The sequence below is a fragment of the Delphinus delphis genome, chromosome 13 (genome assembly GCF_949987515.2).
Source record: "Delphinus delphis chromosome 13, mDelDel1.2, whole genome shotgun sequence".
NCBI lineage: Eukaryota > Metazoa > Chordata > Mammalia > Artiodactyla > Delphinidae > Delphinus > Delphinus delphis.
Window position 1 is genome coordinate 48,149,275 of NC_082695.1, and position 24,494 is coordinate 48,173,768.

The 24,494-nt window shown below is 36.4% G+C and overlaps 1 protein-coding gene across 1 annotated transcript in view; it reads left to right on the forward strand.

Moving 5' to 3' along the window:
* ASXL3 (ASXL transcriptional regulator 3) overlaps positions 1-24,494 on the forward strand; it is a 143,288-nt gene that overhangs the window by 18,749 nt on the left and 100,045 nt on the right. Inside the window, exons 2-3 of the mRNA XM_060029529.1 lie at positions 15,930-16,038; positions 17,286-17,394. Coding sequence (XP_059885512.1) covers positions 15,930-16,038; positions 17,286-17,394 — 218 coding nt within the window. The remainder of the gene's footprint in view (positions 1-15,929; positions 16,039-17,285; positions 17,395-24,494) is intronic.

Below are 24,494 nucleotides of genomic sequence, written 5' to 3' on the forward strand. Positions count from 1 at the left end.
CCATGATGCCCGAAGTTTTGTTTTTTGAAACATTGAAGAATGAAGGCAGAAGACCGTTTTCCTCTTATTGTTACATAAGCATAGATAGTTCTCTATAATTTTAGTAACTGTTTAATCAGTTGCCATTTAGTTAGTTGAGTCAATAGGGCCCCAGGTTTAAAATAATTTTTCTTGAATTATTACCTTGGGTCACAAAGTCTCTTCCTTTCCACCCCGATTATATTCCCATATTGTTCTCTCGTTTTGTTTCTGGAGTTGTTGTTTGGAGGGTCTCTCTGCGCCTAGTCGGAACATTGATATTGCTGTTAAATAATGTACAGGGAATCTTGTTTTGTCTAAAGATAGATTTCTCCCCATGGGTCATCAAAATGCGCATTTTTTCCTAAGGAAGATGTTTATTTCTGTGAAACAGAGGTAATACATATATAACGTACTAGTAGCATTACTTCTGGAATTTATTAATATGTGTGTATAATTTTATAGTTTTCAAAAAAGTTAGCCTGAAACAGTATTATTTATTCTTTTTTTACACTTGCATTGGTCCTAGCCATTCTTACCTTTGTTTTACTGCTTTTCTCTGTACAGAAGAATATTAATTTAGGTTGCTTTTCTGCAATCCCTACTCCCAACTATGTCTCTAATGAATCATATTTCCCAGAGGGTGAAATTAAAACAAGAACTAGGTGTATTAAATTTCTTTTAAACCTCCTGCCAGATTCTTAGATGTATTTTTAGGTGTCGAATACTCAGTTTGGGGAAGGGAAGGATGCTTAAATTCACTGGCCTTTGTATTTATTCTTCCTTTTTCAAGTTTGTTTTTACTTTATAATTCTGTCTGAATTTTGTGGATGTATTTCATGCCATCTCAAGTAATTATGGTGTTTGAATTTCACGGTACTTCTATTTTATAGCAAAAGGCTATGTTTATTAAATATGTTTTATGGGAATCCTTTTAATCAAAGCAGACAACTGCCACTGAACAAACTGTCTTGAGAAGGCAAGTGGTCAAAGAAGGTGAGGAGGAGGGAGGAAGGAAGAAGAAAGCTAAATTAAATGGACATTTGTCCTGTGGTATGAATGCCAATCTTAACAGTAGTAGTTGGTGTAGTTATTTTTAAACATTTCCTTTATCAAACATTTAAAGGTAAAAATTTTCCCATAGCCAGCAAAACTCTGAGTTGAATTCTTTTGACATTCTGCTGATCAAGGAATTTCCTATGAGTAGTACTGGAGTCTTCTGCAGAGAAGCGGTAGGAGGATGAATTAGCGATGAAGTAATGGACAAGGAAATATTTATAAACATTTTAAGTGTTTATGGAACATGTGATGGCTAGTTGTATTTTATATTGAGGAAGTACAGCCATGATTGAAAATTTAAATATGAAAAGTCATAGCATTGGAAAAACTTAGAAAAATTCAAATGCAACTTTTGAATTCACCTTTGAGAGGGAATGACTTTTTACAGAAGCTGTAAAATAAACTACAAAGGAAAAGATGAACGTAATTGTCTACATAAAATTTTATGTGTTTGCAGATCAAAAATAAAACATTAAGTGACAATGGAGAAAATATTTGTGGTTAATATTTTTAGCTAATATAAGCTAGAAGTATTATATAAAAAGATTATTAAAACAAAAGGAAATGTTGACCTTAGAACATTGTGGTCAAAGGTCATGAACAGAGGAGCTTCAGTGCATAAAACTAGGGAATAAACAAGTATGTGGATAAGATCTGATCTTACTAATAATCACAGAATGCAAGGTAAAGAGCCACTGGAGATTGTTTTTTGGTTTACCTAATAAATTAATCAGTGCAAGCACTTCACCCTGACTCCAAATGATGCTTTCTGCTAGTATACTCCTGGTGACAGTGTAAACCAAAACAACTCACTTGAAAAGCCAGTTGGCATTATTTGCAAAAGGTCATTACATAATTTATATCTCCTGAATTAATAATGCCACTTCTGCAAGCCTATCTTAAAATATCTTTGACTGTAAGGAAAAAAGTGTCATATACCCTAAAATATTCACATCAATGCTATTTCAATTATGAATAAAGAATATAAATGCTCACCAGTAATATCAGTGATTCTCAAACTTGACAGTGCAGTAAAATCATTTGGAAAAACATAAGAAAATGCTGAAGGCTTGGCCCCACCAGAGATGTTTATTTAATAAGTTTGGCGTTGCCTCAAAATTTGCATTTCAAAAAATTCCCCTAAAAATTCTAATGCACGGCCAGATTGAAAACCACTAGCTTGAAACAAGTTGATAGAATATTTTTAACAATTCGATATATTTATTATGGCTGTGTAGTAGTTTCGACAGGGTGTAATATAAAATGAAATATTGTGATTCAATATTTAGGTAAATTATAACTTTAAAATAGAAAACTGCCAGAAGCACAGGCTAGAAGAAAGTTTGTAAAATGCTCAGAGTTGTTTTAAGGAGTTGAGATATTTTTAGTTATTTTTTTCATCTTTTCTTCAATGGACAGATATTTTAGTAATGTTTTTATATTACTTTTTATTTTATTTATTTATTTATTATTTTTTAAGTTTAATACAAATTTTTTATTCTGGGTGCTTTTTAACATTTCAAACAAAAACATTGCAAAAACATTGCAAAAAAACATTGCAAAAACAATACAAAAAGGTTTAAAATATATAATTTACATATAACCATCACGTAAGTATATGTCTTCATTATATATATTTTATTCATAATTTTGCCTGTAGCTTTATTTTAGTATCTTTTATGGTTCTTATAATATAAGTTATATCCTTTATAAAAGCCTTACAATGTTCTTACTAGCAGTCAAGATAAAAGAATACCAAATCAAACTAGCCAAGGATCTAAGTTAACCATCTACTGATTTTTGGTCAATATAATAGGATTAGGATTATTTTCCTGTGGAGATTCAAACCTGAGGCACTTGCCATCAGGCTGATATTTATTTTATTTTATTTTATTTATTTTTTTTAATGTGCATTCTTATTTATTTATGTTTTAACATCTTTATTGTATTGGAGTATAATTGCTTTAGCATGTTGTGTTAGTTTCTGCTGTATAACAAAGTGAATCAGCTATATGTATACATATATCCCCATATCCCCTCCCTCCTGCATCTCCCTCCCACCCTCCCTATCCCACCCCTCTAGGTGGTCACAAAGCACCGAGCTGTTCTCCCTGCGCTATGCGGCTGCTTCCCACCAGCTATCTATTTTACATTTGGTAGTGTGTATTATATTACTCTTAAAAGAAAAACTATGTTTAAAAGAAGGGTTCCTGCTGGCAAGATCCTCTATGTAATTTCCTACTTATGGGTTGTTTCTACCTATGAATACAGAGATTTATTCTGACTTCTAAAATAGTCATATCCTGAAGTTAGAGTTACACCTCATATTATTATAATGAAATTCTTCATGGGATTCTTTTTTCCTTTTTTCATCTCAGAAATATTTTCTCATGTACTTTTCTGACTTTGGAATGTAATAAGCTCAAGTCAGTCACTTTCTCTTCTTCAATTAGTCTACATCTGTGCCTTTCAATTTTCACCTTTCCAGATACCATCTATATGCTGATGGCTCCCCAGTGTTTGTCTCTAACCCCAGCATTAACTCTGTGATGCATGTGTATATCTGAATTTAGGATGCATACCTTTAAATTAGTAAGTCCAGAACTAAATTCACCGTATTTTTTCCCAAACCATCTCTTTGCTGTTGCCAATTTTAATTCATTATACCACCGTTTTCCCCCCAGCCCCTGAAGCAATCCTAAATTCCTTCTGCTACCTCATCATACACATCTTGTCAGTTTCTGTATCCTACTGGTTTTTGTCCCCCATATTTCTTCTCATGTATTTCTTGCCTCTTTCTTCACATCTCTTCCTTACCATTATTTCTTTGGTGAGGTTCTCGTTGTCTTCTCTGCAGTCTAGTACTGCAGGCTCCTCATTGATCTGTCTTCTTCTAGACCTGTCTCATTCTGGATCTATCCTCATGCGTACAGCAGGACAAGGGTATTTCCTTCCTTAAAATCTTCTGGGGCTCTCCCTCATCTCCTGCATGGAGTCTAAGCTCCTCACCAGGGAGTTTAAACTGAGGTATAACTGTCATGTACGTGGCATGGTGCGTACCTTCCCTTTGGAATCTGATCCCAACCCTATTCTCCCTCCCACTCACTGCTCTGGAAATATCAAATAATCATGTTTCTGCAGATCATGTTCAGTTCTGTCCCTGTATGTCCTCTTCATGCTGCTCTCTCTGCCTGGAGCGACGTCTTTACCTTCATTTGATTAGATCAGCAAAATTTAAAGATGAATACTGTCCACCATGACTAGGGTGGGGAAAATAGTTACTCTCAGTGAAGGTAATTTGGAAGTAACTATCAACATTTTTAAAGCGCCCTTTTATATAAAAATTCTACTTTTTGGAATCTATCCTAGAGAAATAGTTACACCTACTGTCTTAGTCTGTTGGGGTTGCTGTAACAGAATCCCGTAGACTGAGTGGCTTATACACAACAGAAATTGGTTTCTCTCCGTTCTGGAGGCTGCAGAGTCCAAGGTCAAGGCACCCGTGGATTTGGAGTCTGGTGAGGGCCTGCTTTCTGGTTCATAGATGTTTGACTTCACACTGAGTCCTTACATGGGAATGGGGGGAGAGAGCACTCCAGGGTCTCTTTTATAAGAACAGTAATCCCATGCAAGACGGCTCCATTCTCATGACCTAATCACCTCCCAAAGGCCTCCACTTTCCAATAGTACCACGTTGGGGGTTAGGTTTCAACATATGAATTTTGGGGAGAACACAAACATTCAGTCTATAGCATACTTACAAGGAGACATATATACCAGATTCTTCATTGCAGTACTATCTGAATGGGTAAAATTAGGTACAAGCTACATGTTAAATAATAAGGAAATAGTTTAAAAATTACAGTACAACATATCTACTCTATCAGATAGTAAGACCACTATCTGAATATTAAGAGCATTTAATATTCTATAGAACACTACGAGCAAACAACATTCTATGGGAAATTTCCCCATTCATATTATTAAGTAAAAAAGTATGCATCTACTGGTATGCACTAACAGCTCTCATTTCTGTTGAAAAGAAATTTAAAATACAAAACCATAGAGTTGAATATATGCATGTATATGAATGAAAATAGGAAAAGCTCTGGGGATAAAAAACATGGTACATCTTTAGTAGTCATTACTTCAGAAGCAATGGGTGTGGTTGGGGGAAGTTGAGAGGGATTTATTACTTTTAACTCTGTATAATGATGTATCTTTACACTTTCATATAATTTCCATGTGTTTATTTATTTGCTTGCCTAAAAGTGTTTAAACCTTAATATAAGTTGACACAGGGGAGAAGGCTCTGATAGAATCAGAGAGAAGCCAAATTGTGGGTAAAAGAACAAAATCATCAACAATCTTTTGTTTCTCTTTTTTGAAAATACAGCAAAATATCAGACCAACAACCACCAGCTGGAGTTAACAGATGTGGACACGTTGTCATAGTTGCTTTGGATTTCTTTTAAATAAAGTCTGGCCGAAAAGCTGGAGTTCCTTTGATATCCTTCTTTTCTCAGAGGCAATCAGTGTCATAGATTTGCTGTGTACTATTGTGGTTCAGAACTTTATAGTTTTGCTATGTATATACAAAGTATATCTAAATCTGTAGTTATAACCTACTGGTGAACATTTCATTTATTGGCAGTTTTTTTCCTGAACAAATAATGACTCTGTGAATATGCATTGAGTTTTTCTAGGGACTGTACCAACAAGTGGAATTGCTGATCTGTAAAGCGTGCACACCTGTTTTTTTTTTCCACTAGATATGGCCAGATGCCTTTCCAAACTGGTTGTATCAGTTTATATTCTCACTAGGGTATTTCATAGTTCCTGTTTCTGGACATCCTCAGCCAATGTTTGGTATTGCCAAGCTTCAAATTTTGTTCTCTTCTGTAAATCATGAAACGTTAGCTTGTCACCAGCCACTGAATGTTTTCTGAGCATCTGAGTCTGACAGGGCCCTATGAGGGGAACAAGTCCTAAGGAGCTGATTACCACTGAGCCACAAGGTATTAGATAGCACAGAACTAAATGCTGCAGTCCCAGGACAGGCTGTGATGCCTACAGAGGTTCAGAAACCATCACTATGGATGGGAGAGTTAATTAGGAGTTTTTAGGAGGTGAGGGCAAGGCATCCGTGACAAATGAGTAGGAAGAGAGGAGAACAGATGATGTTGAAGATGAAGGGAATATAAAGGCAGGCGGCGTGGCTAGAATCAACAGTATGCCAATTGTCCAACCATTATTCATTGTCCTTAAAGGCTTAACCAGAAAGATATTAGTAGAGCTTTAACACATACCTGTTTTGAATTCATCGTTTTACAGATGAGAACATCGAGACCTAGAAAAATGAGATAAGCTTGTATAAATCACTTAGCCTATTAGACAAGTGTCAAAAATAAAATAAACGGGATTTATTGGCTTATTTAACTTGTACATCCAATAGGCTGAACTTCAACGTGACTAGATAATGCAGGAGTCCAAGTGATGTCATCTTCCCCCCCATGTTTTCTTCCTATGTTTCGCTCTGCTTGCCTGGGTTAGCTTTGTTCTCATCAGGCTCCATCCTTGTGGAAGCAGAGTTAGTCGCTAGCTAATATTTTTTGTACCTTTACAGTAAGCTTATGATTTTACTGAAAATAATGTATGTTCATCCCCTTTAGTTCTATATCAGTTTCCCCAAAGATACTCAGACTCCCACAATTTGGCCAGATAGTTTAACGTGGCTAGCCTTTCTGGTGGGGAAATCAGGACCATTTCACCGATGGCTGAACTGGAATAAGGTAAAGTTCCTAAGAGAAAGGAATGCAGGGCTTGCCAGTATAAGGTGGCCATGTAGCCTGTGTAGTAGGTAGGGTGTTTGAGACACCCTTGTAGTCAGGAGTTTAAATAGAATATAGATGATATTCATTGTGAGTGCTTTATGTCTACAAATCCGTGACTGTAACAATTTTTATAACAGTGATTAAGTTCATTTCAACAAACACCTCTTGAGTACATTGGGATTGTTTGTCAGATAATACAATTAAATAAATATGTGTCTATCCCCTGTGGAGTTCCCAAACTGGTTGGAAGTTGTAAGGGCAGGAGAGTTAGAAGTGTAAACAATTTTGATGGAAGGAAGCCATGAGGGATATGCAGAGTGTTGAGATTGTAATACAGTGAGGGAGATACCCTGGTATCACAGAAGGCTATCTGTATCTATAGTTATAACCTACTGGTGAACATTTAATTTATTGGCACCATACAGGTGGTAGTTAAGCATTTTATTTTGAATGGTAACTGGAGCAAAGAATGGGATGAAATTCCAGGCAGAGGGTTTCACAGGAGCCAAAATAGAGAGATGGGAAACCACAGAAGCACATGGTTTACTGAGCTGGATCAGATCAGAGGAGAGTAGTCTGGGAATCGGGGAGTAATCTGAGAGTTGGGGAAGATGAAGATGAAGGAGGTGCCACGTGTACCGTAGAGGATCCTAATGTCAGCCAAGGGCTTTGTGCTTCCTTTGGTGGGCAGTGAAAAGCACTGATTTTAAAAAATGCAGTCAATCAATCTAGTGTATGGCATGGCCTGAAGCCTGAGCAGTGTTTCATTTGTTTGTTTTTGTTTTTTTAATAGGAAAACTGCTCTGGCACCAGTGGGGTAGACCAAATTGCAGCAGGGAGGTATTGAAAGCAGGGGTAGGGGTAGGAGCTATAGAACTGTCTTCTTGTGACGTAAAGATTGTTTGAATTCGGATGTGAGGAAGTAAAAAATGTATATTGAAAGATGAGTGTTGTTGAGGCAGAATAATTCAGATAGTCTGAGAAATGCTCCATTCCTGGGTGATGACGAGGAGGGTACCCGTCACTGAGTGAGAGACATAGAGAGTCAGGAGAAAGATCTCCACTGGGAGAGATGAGTAAGATGACTTCTATGTTGTGTAATGTAATATTGCAAATATATAGTATTTTCATTTATATGTGGATACTGTTTGTAAATTTTTCAATGCTATTTAAAGTGCCTGGGTGTTTTTCAATTTTATAAATCTACACAGGGAAAAATAATCATCACACTGCTTTATTTTTTCACAGAGAAACAAATATTTTATATACCTTTAAGATAATTTTTGAGCATTTTGCTAATAAAATATTCCTGAGAATATCCAAGCTAGGTACTTTTTCCTAATGACCCTAACCATAAAAGTTTAGCATTCCCCCACATATATTTCTTGGCATTCTGTAATAGGGGATGTTGCTACCTATTATTGTGGGGAGGATTTGAAAATTATATATGCTTAGGAAACACTGAGTTAAGTAGGTTTCTGGAGTTATGTAAGATTTTTCAGAGACTTTAGTGTATACCGTTAATGGATTTGGTGAGTTTGCAAAGGGAGAATGCAGCTTTTCTGAAACTCCTTTGACAGGTTTTTGAGTATCACTTGGGACTAACATCCCATAGAACACATTCAGAAACACTATAATATTAGCCGTTGCTAACAAAACGGGAGAGTATGAGTAGCTACAAGTAGAACATAGAAATTAACATTTTTATATGAATCTATTTTATCATACTAAATATATTTACAATGTCTGTTCTTTAATATATGAAATCCACTGTTTTCTTTTATTTTGGAAGATATGTGGGTGTTTTGGCATCAATGAAGATATTCTCTTTGAGATTATAGTTGTGGGGAAGTAGTATAAAGTCCTGAAGAGCCATCAATGGCCATGGGTTGGCTGCCTCTGCATTGGAGTTAGTGATAGAAGAAATTCACACATGATCCCATCTCAGTCATCTCCTTAGAATAAACTAGGGATAACATCTAAATTCCAAATGATTTTCTTCTTTTTGTGGCACATGCCTCAAGGCTCCTTTCTCCTGAATTCCTTGTCATTTCATATGTATTCAGAGAATTCAGTTCAGCTCAGCCTGCATTTCTGTTCTGTACAAAGCACTGTCAGAGTGCAAATTTATCTCAAGATTAGTTTGGCATATATAATGTGCTCAATAAATATTTATTCAGCTAATGGATTGTGTTATTCTTTAATGATCTAGTTCTACAAAGAGGCCTCTCAATTACGGATCTGAATTCTCTACCGTATTCTCTCAAAGGTCTCTCTTCCTTAGTGTTCATAGGGTAGCAGTACCTGAACAAGACAACCAACAGTGTCATCTTCTGCAATCTAGTTCTTTCTTTTTATTATTTGAAATTTACCCTGGGGGAGTCATTGTTATAGGCAACGCTGAGTGAAGATGGAGCCAACATCTTACCATTTTCCAGCATCTGGCTTTTCTTTGTGTGTTTCCTTCAAGTGCTAAATATTCTTTGGTAGTATCCAAGGATAGTTAAGTGGAAGAAACAACTCTATGGACAGAGAATGTGGGGTGGTGGAAAGAGCACGGACATTGGAATCAGTAGAATTTGGTTTCAGCTGTGTCACTTAGTTCTTATTTGACTACACTATGATTCTTAACCTCTCAGCCTCAGTTACATCTGTAAAACTCGGAATCACGTTTACATTTTATGGTGACTGTAAGGAATATAGATAATAGTTGTGAAAGCCCAGTTGCGTTAGGGATGCTCAATAAATGGCAACTATAATAATAGATGTTTATTATTATCATTCTGTTCTCTCTGCCTTTACTGAATAAGTTATTTTCAATATTTATCACATGTGAAAGGCTGTGGGATGGGGGTGTGTACACTTGCATATCTTCACTTATTTTTACTAATGAAACAAAAATGAAATCAGACAAAATATTACCTGAACCAATTCTTTAAACAAGCTACAGAAAATATAATTTCTTTCCATTTGCCATCCTTTGTACCTCTAGGTGTTGGTTACTTTGAGCCATAATAGTAATAAATAATAAGACTACTACTACTAACTCACAATATTTGAACACGTACAATATGCCAGACATAATTCTAGGTGCTTTACATGTTTTAACTCATTAAATCTTCAGAATGATCCCCTAGGCAATAGTGACTTTTGTTATCCACATTTTGTAGTTGAGAAACCTGAGACCCAGAGCGGTGAAGTCCAAAGTCGCAGAGCTAGGCAATGGTCTAGCCTCAGCTGAGCTCAGGCTGACTGGCTCCACAAGTCACAGTCTTATTCATTGTATTCCACTGCCTTTCTTAGTATAGCAGTGGTAATATGGCATGTCATGACATGCATAGTTGTAGAAATACAATCGCCAGTATTCAGCTATACATGTGGTGTGTTCTTTCCTTAATGTCTATATCAAAGATAACCATCTCACCTCATCTTTTAGTTGGAGGTCTTTAAAAATTATAATTTAGATTATATGCTTTAGCTTACACGTTTTTAGGGCCATTTCTTAATTTCCTTATAGATCCTATTCTAAAATAACGCCGAGCAAACTTTTGTCCTTGTACTGATGTTTTGAAATTCTTGTCTCCTAAAACAAAAGGTCTGTTTAGTGCATATGGCTGTATGAATCACTGCAGTCTATCTAGTGGTAGCTTGGTAATGTCCATAAAGTGGCTACAGAGAGTCTAAGTTCAAATGCCTGTTTATGTTCCCCAAATAATATATTTTTACACTGTTCAAGCCAATCAGAGATGCATGTCTAGGTTTAGAGTCTGAAACTGTTTCTCTAAATTTAAGAATTAAATTGTACAACATTTGTCACTTGGTAATTTTATTTCCTGCCTCAATATCCCCACCTCATAAAAGAGTACTTGGGACTAAGTCTCTAATTTTACCCTACAGACACGTTGAATATTGAAAATCATGTAGGTATTCTTTACATAGAAAAATGCAAACTATCTTCTTTAAATATGACCCATCTCTGGTTGTTCCTGTTTATTTTTATATGTTTATATGGGCTTTGAAATCAGAGTAGAATTTGGATTTCAGCTGTATCAGTTAGCTGTTTAACTGTAGAAAGATTCTTAACCTCTCAGTCTCAGTTATATCTGCAAAACTGGGAATCATACTTAACATTTTATAACTCTAATATTTGTTATTTGTCATAAGTCAGTGCCCATTAAAAACTTTCACTAGGGATCCTCTTAGAGGGACTGTGAAGTTTGGGACACTGTTTTTGTCTTCAAAATCAAATTTCAGAACTGCTGTAGGTCATTTTTTGGTTAATATTTTATGTGCTGGGATTCTTCAGATAACATATGTATAAAGGACTCTAACTTTTAAGTTTTTATTTTTCAGTCATTCTGGGGGGTTCCAGACCAGCAGTAATATTTCTCAAGAGTAAGAAGTTTGTTTGGCTTGACATTCTAGGGTAGTTTTTAATCATCTAGGTTACTGATTTATCAATTGATACAAACCTTGTGTATGTGTGTTTAAGAGTCATCCACATTCAATGGTAGAAATAGTTTATTCGTCTATTAGTAGTAGTGACCTACCCATTAAATATGTAAATACGTAAGTAAATCCAAGGGTGCATTATTGGTTTTTTTTTAACATTTTAAAAACATTTTTTTTGTGAAATGTGACATATATAAAGTGAAATGCACAAATCCTAAGTAAACAATTTAATTTTCACATAGTGAACGCTAAGATTCTGTATAAAGAACTGAAACGTTACCTCCACCTCAGAGGCCCACATAATTTCCCCTTAAAAATATAACCTTTAAAATTAAGACATTTTCTCTAGGCTATCAACACTGAAAATACTTGAAAGGAGCTATTATTAATTTTTTTGAAAGAGTAAACATAAAATTGTTTCAATTAATTCATATTAATAAGACAGCGCAATAACAGACTAATAATGCTGCTTAATAATTGCTCCTTAAATTTGTTGAATTTTTAGACTTCAGTTGTTCAGGATTACGTTTTTGATGCTCCCATAATTGTAAAATGAGATTTTAGAATGTTTGCAGGAAATAGCTTTCAGCTAAAATTATTATTAAGGGATACTTAGTAGTTTAAGATTTGGATTACTTAAGTACTGTCTTGTAAAGCATTATTATGTTATATGGAAAGGAACAGAGGACCACAACGATGATATTTTCTTTGTCGTGTGTAAATATTCTTCCAACTGCATTCCCCAGATATTTGTTCTGGTTTTTAAAATTATTAAAATAGACAGGCCATCCATTCTCTTCACCAAGTGTGCACTATTAGTAAAATTTTATGTGTTCTGTCAACAATTTGATGTGATAAAGCAATGGTTTTTCTGTAGTTCACACAGCACTGGGGCTCTGCAAAGCATCTCTGGGGGTTCTTTGATGTCTAGACAGTTTAAATTATGCCTGCTCCCCTGCCTCCAAATTCCACCCCGTTCTGCTTCAGGGGTTGTGGGAAATGAAAACAAACCAGAAGGGTTCCACAACCCTACAGTCTAAGGAGGAAAACAAACAAATAGAATAAGGTGTATATCTACCCTGGCAGGTGTATAGGGAAGGGCTCAATTACAGGGAATGGGAGAAAGAAAAGAACTGGGGGCAAATAGTGTCCTGCTTATTTACTCCTAATTATATCCCTAGTATGGAACTATATGAGGCTTGTGGACAAAAGGAAAACATTATGGAAGTGTTAGGGAAGAAAGTAGAATTCACCTTTCACCCCAGTCCTCCAGTGTTTTCCTCCCTGCCAACAGCCAAATCTGAGTTTGGTGTGTTTCTTGTACACTGTCTTATTTATTGAAATGGTAAGATGTAGAACTGCATTTTAAGTTGGAAAACTAACTTTTTTTTCCTTCCTTTCTTTTTTTGTTTTCTTTTTATAAATTGGGATATCGCAATTCTTCCAATTCATCATTTTAGAAAGTAAGTAACTTTTGAAATTTTAGAGATTTTTTTGGTTAAAATGTTGTTTTATTATTTCATATATTGTGTACACATGCACGTATTCTGTTCCAGAAATTTTAGCTTTTGAATTCTGACTGAGGTGATTAACTCTTGCGTTAAGTGTGAACAAATTTTTTAAATTAAAAATAAGAAATATTGCATAGAAGATGTCCATGTTATCTAAGAATACAGACTTTTAACACATACTTGCCTCATCTTCTTTCATACCCACAGTAAGTCATTGTGCTTTTTTAATATATACAGATGTATAAATGTATGTTTGTATCTTTTTTAAAGCTGGCCTAGGTATACTTGCTAGTTCTGTTTTTTTCTGAATATTAAAATAATAAAAATACGTAAATGAGACTTTTATTTACTCCTGTTCAATGACAGTTAATTAAGACATTCATGTTTTCAGGGAAAGCAGTCCAAAATTTCTAGACCTTATGGAAATGTTGAGAATAATAGCAATAAGTAAAGGGTATGAAAGATTTTTAAAATTCACTTTCCTATGTATATGCAGTGGATAAAACAGTTACCTTTTTAGTAAGCACTTCACTCTTTCGATGCTAATGTTTTATTGTTTTAAATAAAATGGACTATATAATTCGGGTTTTTTTCTAGGAAGAAATGCAAGTGATATGTTTAAAACTAAGTGCCTATCAACCACTGACTTGAGTAGTAAAATTTGCATTTGATTGCAAAGTATTTTTTAATTCTTCTGAAATGCAAATGTTATATAGTTTTGAAATAAAACGAATTTCATATGTTTGTTTTGGGAAAGATTTGGGAAAATTACAGTAGTCATTGAGACTTTTGGAGATCTGTTGTTATGTGATTGTAAATTACATATTTTAAAAAATATTTCCACAGTAAATCTTGAGTTTATTGAGTTAATAAACAGTATAATTTAATAATATATTCATGTTCAACAGAGCTTATTATTTATATGAAACTGGGTGTTTATCACTTATGTTTGCAGCAGGCATAGCATTAAACTGCTATTTAATAGTCAATTTATCTTCTACAATTATCTTTGGTTTACTGTACCTTAGAAAGAAAATGTAAATTATACTGATAGTAAATTATATTCGTTCAGTATTTTTTAGTTGTTTTTAAATCTGTATTATTCTCTAATATTCTAAATCTGAGTTCTTGGAACTGTGTGTATTAAGACCTTAGGAATAAAGAACAGGAAGCATGTGTGTGAGGTTTGATAGGTGCACAGTTGTATTAAGTTATATCTTTAAAACATCTACATTGTTTCATTTTTATGTATAGGATTCTATTTTACTTGCAGTGCTAACATTTTCTTGCCAAGTCCCTCCAGAAAAATCTGTGTTTCTGACAGTTTCACCAAATTAAAGCTCCACAAATCTGGCATAATAATTCCCAGCTTCAGATTGTCTATGCTTTTTCTGAAGAGAATGATGATAAAAAAAAATATATTTTGCAGTCTTCAGTATACCATGTATAGCATTATTTATCTGGAATTTATTCATGGACAGCTATTTCTGAGAGATGAATATATTTTACTTTATAAGGTATGCCTGGCCCACTTTACATATGAAAAGAACATCTTTTATGAGGAAAAATAATGAAATGAGGTCTGTAAGCTCGTAGAAGCTTCCAGAGGAAAGATATTACATAAACGTCCAGCATTGTTTCTATGTGTACTTCAGTGTTCTAACTGCATTGTTCTATGACCAAATTTATATCAGGGCTCTGGCTTCCTGTCAAACCAAATGGAATCATATTGATGTGTTGGCACAGAGAAGCTGTTTCCTAAAATAATAAAGAGTGTTCTTCTTATTACAATACTTACAAACCTTTATGACCATGATGTGTATCTATGCTGCCTTGCTATTGTGTGTTGTGTCAACTCAGCAAATTTGGCTTTTTCATTTTATTGGTGAGTATTCCTAGTAAGTAAGGGATTGGATAATCTTGGGTTTTAGAAAACTTTTAATTTAGTTAGTGACATAAAAATTTGTTTCTATCACAGAAATTCAAACTTTGAAGCCTTAATATCCTAAAGGTTCTCTTGTCCCAGGATATCTTGGATTACATCCCCAGAACCCCTACTAGGTAAATGGGGTGGAGTAGGGCTTCTAATCTTTATTGGTTCAGCCAAATATTGATCTTTTAGCGTATTAGGAAGTAAAATGGATATGGAAACATAAGTAAAGGAAAGTAACAATTCTACCTCTAAATTCTAGTGTACAAAAATATCAGTTTCCAAACAAAACACAAAAAAAGTTCTAAAGGCTACCCCAGGAAATACATACACGTTATACATTTCATAAACATCTTTTTAAGTATATGAATACATTTCAGTAATGTTTGTACGTACGTGTTTTGATATTTGAATCAATAGTGTAATGCTGTTTGGTTTCTTAAAAAAATCTGTCTTCATAATTTAGTCACTTGCATCTTTACTACTGAACATAATTATTAGCTGGGTAGAATTCCCAAACCCATATTTCTTTATTTGACAAATAAAGAACTGAGGAAAGGATGTCATTGAAGAAGTTGTATCAGAGATATAAACACAGATATAGATTTTTATTTGGGCTTGGTGAGAAATGCAATCCCGTGAGTAACTTAAATACTTGTAATTTCAAATCAGTTCTTCCGTGGTTTATTATTCTTTTGTTGCTTTTCAACCTATAGGATGGAGCTGTCCTTGAACTTGGTTTATTTGATCATTCAAGTGCAACCATCAAGTTGTCTGTAATATTTAAAACCTGAGGCTTCATGGTATTATTTGCAAAATAACACCACATAAACGTTTGGGCTTTGGTTTCTTTGAAATATAGTGTTGGTTGCTTTATGAATAAAAGCATAATTTCAATTCAGGAGACTTTTTGCCTGAAGCCTATAAGACAGATGCATCTGATTAACTTTGGCGAAACTGGACTGGCCTGTTATTGTAATGTAGATGTTTTCGGGGTTGGGAGGATATTTTAAAAAGGCATGCGAGGGGTCTTTTTTTTTTTTTTTTCTTAAGAGACTGAGAACAGTTTTGCCACAGAAACTGCGTCTCAGACTGCTTCATTTTTTGCACACTTTTATTTTCTAGTGGAACTTCTCCATTAGCCTGTCTGAATGCAATGCTTCACACTAACACTCGAATAGGGGATGGAACATTCTTCAAAATCCCTGGAAAGTCAGGCCTCTATGCTCTCAAAGTAAGTTGGACTGTTCTGCGTAGTATGTCTGTTATTACTGTGTATCATGCATTTACATGTGAAGGTAAACAAAATTAGACTTGGGTGAAGGGTAGAATGACTCCTTTGCCTTTTAAATGTTTTCAGATGTCTTAAAAGTGATTTCATATTAAGAATAAACAATGACATTTTCTTTAAAGAAAACATATCTGTGGTTTCACTCTAACATATGGTAATGGAAAATAGTTGTGGCTTCCTTAAAATTCTTGATTCTTAAAAATTTACATGGAGGAGTGCCATGGTTGATCAGCCAAGTTTTAAGATGATCACAGTTGCCAAATACTATTTGACTTAATGACCGTCAGTTGATATACGGGCTTCACACCTGTATGCCTTTCTGTCTTTTACAAAAAATAAGAAATGTACCCATTCTTCTTGAAAATTTGCTGATTTAAATCAATTATTCAAATTTAAAACAACCACTGATCTCTGGGAAGTTTTTACTAATAATGCATACTTGTTATATGAGAAGAATAGAGAAATAAAAAGCTTCAGATAACTGAGTCTTAATTATTTTAGAGTAACTCCCATTTCCATCTAGAATGGAAATGCCATGTAAGATGCAAAATTCCAGAGAACAAAAGCTGATGATCTGCAAATGGTTGCATAACTTGCATCAAGCAAAATCAATGTATTATTTCTTATAAATTAAAAAAAGTCTGCTTTAATAAATGACGGGTTACATTTAAAGTTCATTAATTTCCTTTGAGAAGTTTTCTGTTTAGTTTTGGTTTTTTTTAATGCTAAAAGTTATACCTGGCAAAGAAGCAGGGGTTCTTTCTCAGCTACTTAGCATCAGGCCCTTAAACTGTGTGTGTTTCAGAAAACAATACAGGTTAATCAAAGGACTTGTATTATTTCAGTTGATTTTTGTAGCTACTTGGATATTTAATTTATGATTAAGATTCTGAGTCGTTAAGCCATTTTCTAAAGTAAGGAAGAAGGTAAAATTGAGAAAAATGGAAACAACATATGTTAAAAAAAAAACCTTGTTTTTTGTATAGATTTTAAAGGTTATCCGAAAACTCAACTATGGCAATGTGCTTCCCCCCCACCCCACCAAGGAGTGGTTTTACATTAAAAAGTAAATCAGTATTGAAATTCCAAATCACAAGCAACTGTGATAATTCCTTAGGACCGTGGAAGTATTTTGAATGTTTTCAATTGCTAATACATCTCCATAAATCATTATTTTTAAAATAATATAGAAAGAGGAGTCGTCATGCTCAGCTGATGGAACATTGGATTTAGGCTGTGAGTCTGAATTGGAAGGCACAGAGATGGCAGAGGTCAGTGCCAATGGGGAAGGAAATGGAGGTAAGTGTTACAAATTTCAGGATACAAACCCTGTTCTCTTAAAGGTTATGTAGAATTCCAATAACTTACTAATTGAGTTCCCTACCATTATAGATAACAGTTTTCTTCTAAGCTTCTACTACCTCTTAGATTTATCATCAAACAATTCTGGTTCAAAAGATTAGCACCTAAGAAAAGTAAACTGCTCTTTGCTTTTTGTTTTATTTTGTTTTTTAGCAGTATGGCTTTCCCTGGATAGTATTCTTGAGTGTTATCAGTATATTTCTCCTGCAATCTGAGAGGGTTACTGGGGTATGTCGTGGTTTTATTCTTATAAAAGTGAGGCCTGAGAATGCCAGTGTTTTATTTCTGATTGTGCTGATTTTTTCTGTGATCACAAGTAGTTTTATAATAGCTTTGTTCCCAGGTTTGTCCTTAATAAATTAAGCTTAATGTTAACATTCCTGACAGCAAAACAATGACCGAATAAGTTATATTCTTCTGAAATGCTTTTGAAAAGTGAGAAACCCTTCTAGAATTCTAAGGGGGCATTTTCCACCTCTGAATTCTGTCCATGTGGATCCATTTTTATCTTTCTCAAAACATTTGCATTGTGATTCCGTTGGTGTATGTAATTTCTGCACTGCAGTTTTGGCAAATCTTTGTCCCACAAAAGCTGCTGTACTTTTCTTTAACCCTACTGGTCCCCCAAGTGGACCCAGATCATGATTTGGGAGGAAGAGTGTGTCATTAAAGTCTCTGTCGGTGGACTCATAGAAATCAGTAAATTATCTTTAAACAAAGAAGCCTTAAAGGATCCTTGCAGAAAAATCATATTTCGGTAATAGCCCAAAGCCATTCATTTTATTAATGGTCATAGGAGTCCCTTTGTATTCTGACTGGCCACTCCTGCCCTTTAAAGTGATGTGCTTTCTGATAGTCCCCAAGGGACTGGCTCTGCGCCAGCGCTATCTGACCTGCAGCCGAGGTGCTGAATTAATGGAGGAAACAGATTCTTGTCTTAGTAAAATGGCTGAAGTCGGCTTTCTAGACTTTTTTAGCCAACTTTCGTTGAATTTGCTGTCCTTATTCCTATACCTTTTGAAAACTCAACTAAGCCCCCCAAAGTGCTGTGAACTTTGGCAGGTCCTTGTGGTTAGAAAGAGAACAAAGCAGAGATGCATGACATTTTCTGGATTTCTGGAAGGGGCACACCCTTCTCCTTCAGTAGGATGAAGGGGAATCTTATTGGGTCACTCCTTTTGCCGTACTGCCTGCTTGCATGAGCACTTGTGTGTTCCCTCTCCCTCCTCCACCACCTCTCTGTTAACATGTATCAACATATATATTGAGTTTCTGCTATGTGCCAAGTACTGTTCTTGACATTATAGTTACAACAGTGAAAAAGAAGAACAGAAAGAGACCTCTCGTGGCTTTTATATTGGTAGAGAGACAGACAATGAGCAAAAGAAACATGTAAAATTTACAGCTTATTCAGTGCCAACAAGAGATATGGGGCAAAATAAATTAAATAAGGAGATAAGAGTGAGAGAGGGATATTTGAGGAAAGACCCGAGGCAGTGAGGGAGCAGGCATTTGATGGGAGAGAGTTCTAGGTAAAAGAAGGAGCAATCACAAAAGTCTTGAGGCAGTAGAGTGCCTGGAATGTTCCAGAAACATCAAGAGGCCAGTGTAGTTGGAGTCCAGAGTGAGCAAGGGAGAAGATGGTAAGATACAGTGTCAGAGAAGTGATGGGGCCTGGTACGGAAGTTCGCTTCTTATTGCTCCATTTTTCTCAGTGAAATAGGAAATGAGTTCTTCAGCCAAGGGTGAAGATGGGGAAGTAGCTTTGTAGATCTAAGGGGAAGATAGAAAATGTTTGTCTCAAGTCCAACAGCATTAAGGACACTCCTGAAGTGGCTAATCCTGAATTTAACATGAGATCAGCCAGCATAGTTGTACATTTTTCTCCAGTCATGTTCATGATCGCTGTACAAGTGTGGAGTGGGTACAGAGTTGGATTGGACCAGAGCTGGGATTTTGCCAGGTGTGAATGATGAAGCCAGAGCGGGACACAGTTGAGGGTACATGACATAGAACATTGAAATCCATCTCCATTGAATTTCAGCTGGTTGTGGAGGTGAGGGAAGACACGATTGTGTGTGGGATGCTGTGAAGGAGGAGGTGGAGGTCTCCCTAGGGTGGACAGATTGTTTGTTTTTGGTTTTTTTGTTTCGTTTTTGAGGTACATGGGCATCTCACTGTTGTGGCCTATCCCGTTGCGGAGCACAGGTTCCGGACGCACAGGCTCAGCGGCCACGGCTCACGGGCCCAGCCGCTCCGCAGCATGTGGGATCATCCCGGACTGGGGCGCGAACCCGTGTCCTCCGCATCGGCAGGCGGACTCTCAACCACTGCACCACCAGGGAAGCCCCAGATTGTTTGATTTGGTGTTCTAGAGGAAATGAATTGGAAGGATAGGTGATGTAAGAGTGGAATGTGTGAAATCGAGGTTAGGGTGATATGGGATGCATGTCTGAGATGAAAGAGGGAGGGTAGGTTGAAGGCTGTCATGAATGTTTAGGCAGTGTGTGTACCCTCTTCAGAGTGACCTGGCTGAAGTGACCATCAGCGACTGAAATTCAGCAGGCCTTCGTCTGCCCAGCTTCGTGTCCTGGGATGGAGCAGGGCCTACCTGGAGGAAATGTTGCCTTTTCCTATTTGCACAAAGATGTTGTAAAGGCTGTTGGTGGCCCTGCCATGAAATATTAGAGAATCGTCTGTGTGGATATTGAAACAGACAATTATGACAGAACTAGCATTGAAAGGGTGCAGCACTTAGGAGCTAAAATCTGCCGAAAATGAAAGGGAGTAATCCAGGAGTTGGTAAATATTTAGTAAGGAGGAGCAGTCTGTTGATGCTGGAGGCATCTAAGGAGCAGGGAAGGAGAATAGAGTCCCCTCGTCCCATTTCCAGGCCCAGCGGTACAAGATGCGTGGTAAAGAAACAGGCTGCTACTTGAGAGAGTTCCAGGGGAAATAGTGTCCACGGGAGAGAGCCAGGTTTTGTAGATCAAGATGCGAAGGGAGGGTTCAGGGAAAAAGATAGAGGTTAATCAGAGACTTTGCTAACGACTAATCCTGAATGTCAGAGGAAAGAGTGGGAGGGTTTTAGTGGCTGGGAAGGGGTCGAGGACAGGGTGAGAGCACTTAGCCAGTAATTAAACCAGAGCAGGGATAGGCAAACTCCCCTAATTTGAAATGTGAATAGGTACTTCACCAGATAACACATACCCACACATCTCCAGCTAATGTGACCAAAACTAGATTTCCTGGCCTCTCCTTTGAAGTTGTAGTAGGGAAATTGCTTTGAGGAATCACTGAAAGAATAGTAAATAGCTTATTTCCTTGAGTATCCCTTGACTTGCCCACTTTTCCATCTTATTGCAAACCACAATTGCTTCTTATAGGACAAGTATATTTCCTCTCCGTTTGTGTACCGTAGACTTATGTGTAGAGTCCATTAACCTTAGGCTACATTTTCAAACCTAGATATTGAAAATACGTTGAGTGCTCACAACGCCTAGGCTTTGTGAGCTGTTTGCATGTAGATTGTTTAACCCTGACAACATTCCTGTGAGATATTCAATCTTCCTAGGCTCTGTTATTGTGTTTTATTTAATTTTTCTATTTTTAATTTAATTTTATTTTTGACCAGTGAGGAAACGGACTTAGAGGTTCAATATGTCATCCAAGTGTCAAGCCCAGGTAGATGTGAGTGACACCAAAAGCCAGGCTCTGACCACTGACTCTGCCTGGGACTGTAGGGAACACTCTTAGCCAGGAGTCTTTGATGCAGTTTGGTTTTTCAACATTTGTCCAACTCTGTACTGATTATAAACTTGAGCTTATCCAAATGGAGGAGTGGGCTACCACATGATTTCTTACAAATCGATAATAAATACTATGAACCTGAACTGATTTAGGTGATTTCCTTGCTTACTCTATTTCTAATACGTATTTGAACCAGCAGTTAGAATGGATATAATTTCCACACTTCGTACAGCTGTACAAATATACTTTGAAAATATAATTAGAGAGGGAAGGTGGGGATGTGTGGGGTTGCAGGGGCATGGGAGAAAGGGCAAGGGGAGAGGAGGAGGGGAGGGGAGGGTCCCACCATCTGTTTTTTAAATCTTTATTCCCTTCTCCTTTTCCCGTTCCTCCTTTGGGATGAAAGGGTGAAAAGTATCAAGGTGAATAATAACTGTCAATTGGTAGGATATGCTTGTGGCAGTCCAAGGAGTAAGCCTCCGCTAGCATAGAGCTATTTCAAATTAACAAAGATTAGTTGACATTTGTTGCACCACTAAAGGGGAAACACAGTGAAGTACTTGAAAAGAAAGCGCTTTACAAAAACTGATAACCAGAAAGAAATCTTGCAGCCTGACTCCAGTCAGTAACATTTGAGTCTTTAGGTAGAGTTAAGATAATAACAGTAATGTTTTTGCCCTCTTCTTTCAATCAGTTGCGCAGCAAAACAGATTCGTTTTTAAATGAGAGGTGCTTTGCCAAGATACTTTGTTTTAACGTTTTGTTGAAAATTTTTAGAGTGCAGGAAACGTGATACATTATCAATTATAGAATTTACAAGACACAAAACTATAGTTGTGCATTATGTTTTTTGACTCCTAAACAAGTTTTTCAAGTTAATAAGAATTAGAGACTCAAGAAAGTAAACTCGTCACATTTTACAAGCTTAGCTCTGAAGATCGAACAGTGATTTAGGTGAATCACTTGATATATCTTTGTTGACAACCCATGACCATTTATGCCAATATAAGTATAGATCTATGTCACCCAAAGAAAATATGTAGAATTTTATGGGCTAGTTTAGTCAGAGATTTATGGTTATGTTTGTGTCTGAGTTGTTTTCTGAACATAATACATTGGTATATCATGAGTTTGCTTACACATATTAAGTTGACTTACAGTGCATTGCTGGCTGCAGAAACCACACATATTTTATAAGAAATGACACACTCAGTAGATCGTCTTCACTTTCTTCCCCATCTATTTATAAATTGTTATTAACAGGAAAAAAAATGAGCTTCTCTTTTTGTGGCCCTGATACATTTCATGTTTAAAATCAAAAGCAACCATCCTATTCAATCTTTTAAAATGAGGAGACTGGAGAATGTACAATTTTCATCCATAGAGATCAAAAAAGGTTCTGCTTGTTATTAACCCTAATGGCTTTCAGGGAGGAAGCAGCACTCTAGCTGGAGAATTAGTATTTTCAAAGTCTCTATTTAGGGAAAAAGATTATAGAGAACACATATCCTATGTTTTAGTCCTCAGATCCCAGGGTGAATAATGATTCCAACATTTGAAGAATTTTCTGTGGTCCTTTTCATTATTCCTTATGGCCGGTTTTATAAGCAGGTTTCTGATTGTATGATTCTTGGCAGGAGTCGTGTTAACTTAATGAAAAATTATTCTGCTCACTCATTGTTTGCATTGGCTCAGAGGCCACAGAGGGGTCTTTTTTCAAAAGTGAAAAGTGCTTTAAGATGGCCTGAAGTGTGTGCATAGGATCTCTTTTGAGACATCAATTACACACAGATGAGCAGCTTCCTGGAGGAAGTGAGAAGGGTACTAATAAAGGTTTTGGTGCCCTCAGGGAGTATTCACACTGATAGTTTATCAGTGGCAGTTTTATACGAGGGGAGAGAAAGGAAAATGAGGGGACCCTGGAGCTGTGAAGGGAGTGTTCAAGTAACTTTCTAAAATGTTGCCAAACTGTGTGGTGTGTCTTTGCCCTCAGTGTTATGTGTCTGGTCTCGCTGGAGACTTTTCAGGAGCTTGTCTGTGACTGCTCCCGTGTGATCTTACATCAGATGACACATGAGCCTTCTTTGTGTTCACCATCCATTTCCACCTGACAGCCATTCCTGAGAATCTTGGAGGAGGGAAGGGAATTGTTTCAGTGACTGCGTCAGGTCCCCTGATTTTCTTAGGTTAGGCTACTTTGTCAAAGTAGGTTAGGCTCCTTTGTCTTTGATCCAACGTCTGCATTTTCGTTAACAGCTTTGTTGGCTCCTGCAGACACCTGTTCTACATTGGTGGGCCAGGGAAACTTAAGTATGTGAAAATGATGTTGTTTAAGTTACACATGGAAGAAAATACAGAGGAAAAAGAATACTCTTCACAGTCAGAAATGATCATTGGCAGGATATACAACTTCCTCTGCCCACTCTCATTCTCCTTTCTTTCATTCCAGCCCACAGCTTTCCCAGTTCAGGAGAAGTACGAGGGACTTCAGAAGTTCATGCAGGCCTGGATCCTCTCTCGTGCCAACATTTTACTTAAGCCAGTCAATTAAAGTAGACATCATTCTAATAGTAAATGCCCAGAGGGATGGGAATCTCACAGACTCATTTATATTTGTCTCTCTGTGTTTTTGATAACTTTTATAGTCAAGAAATTTTTCCTTATGCTGAAATCTCTTGAGCTTTTAATTAAACCAATTTTCTCTTGTATTTCCCTCTGATGATGGAGAACAGCTGGGCATCATCTAGATATCACCCCCTTCATCTTAACTTCTCCAAATAACTTGTCCCAGCCCTTTCAAACATTACTTATAGATACTATTTTCCATTTCTTTTACCCATTAGGGACCTCTTGTTCTTACATATTTCTCCATGAACTATGAACTTTGTTCTTGTGTAAGTGGATTTTGGTCAATTTTAACAGCCCAGAGTCATGGAAGAAAAAAAAAGTTTTCTTTTTAAGTGCAGATAAAGGGACCCATTTAAATGTACTTTCCCCCTCTTTTCTTGTGCTAGGAGAGAAATATTTCATAATATAAAGACTGGAAATAGAGTATGGTCTCATGATAAAAGCAAACTCCCTCTCAAATAAAACCAAAATTAAAGGTACTCCCCCAATTACCTATCCTGACAAGCCAGATTTCTTTTTGGTTGATAGAGTTTGTGATTGGTGTAGAGGAACAACAGCATCCATGCTCTTAAAATGAAGTACTTTTTTCCGTGATGCCAGATAATCCGTTCTTTCCTTTTCTCTAAAGTGACAGCGTGTAACCATTTCTCAAACAGTTA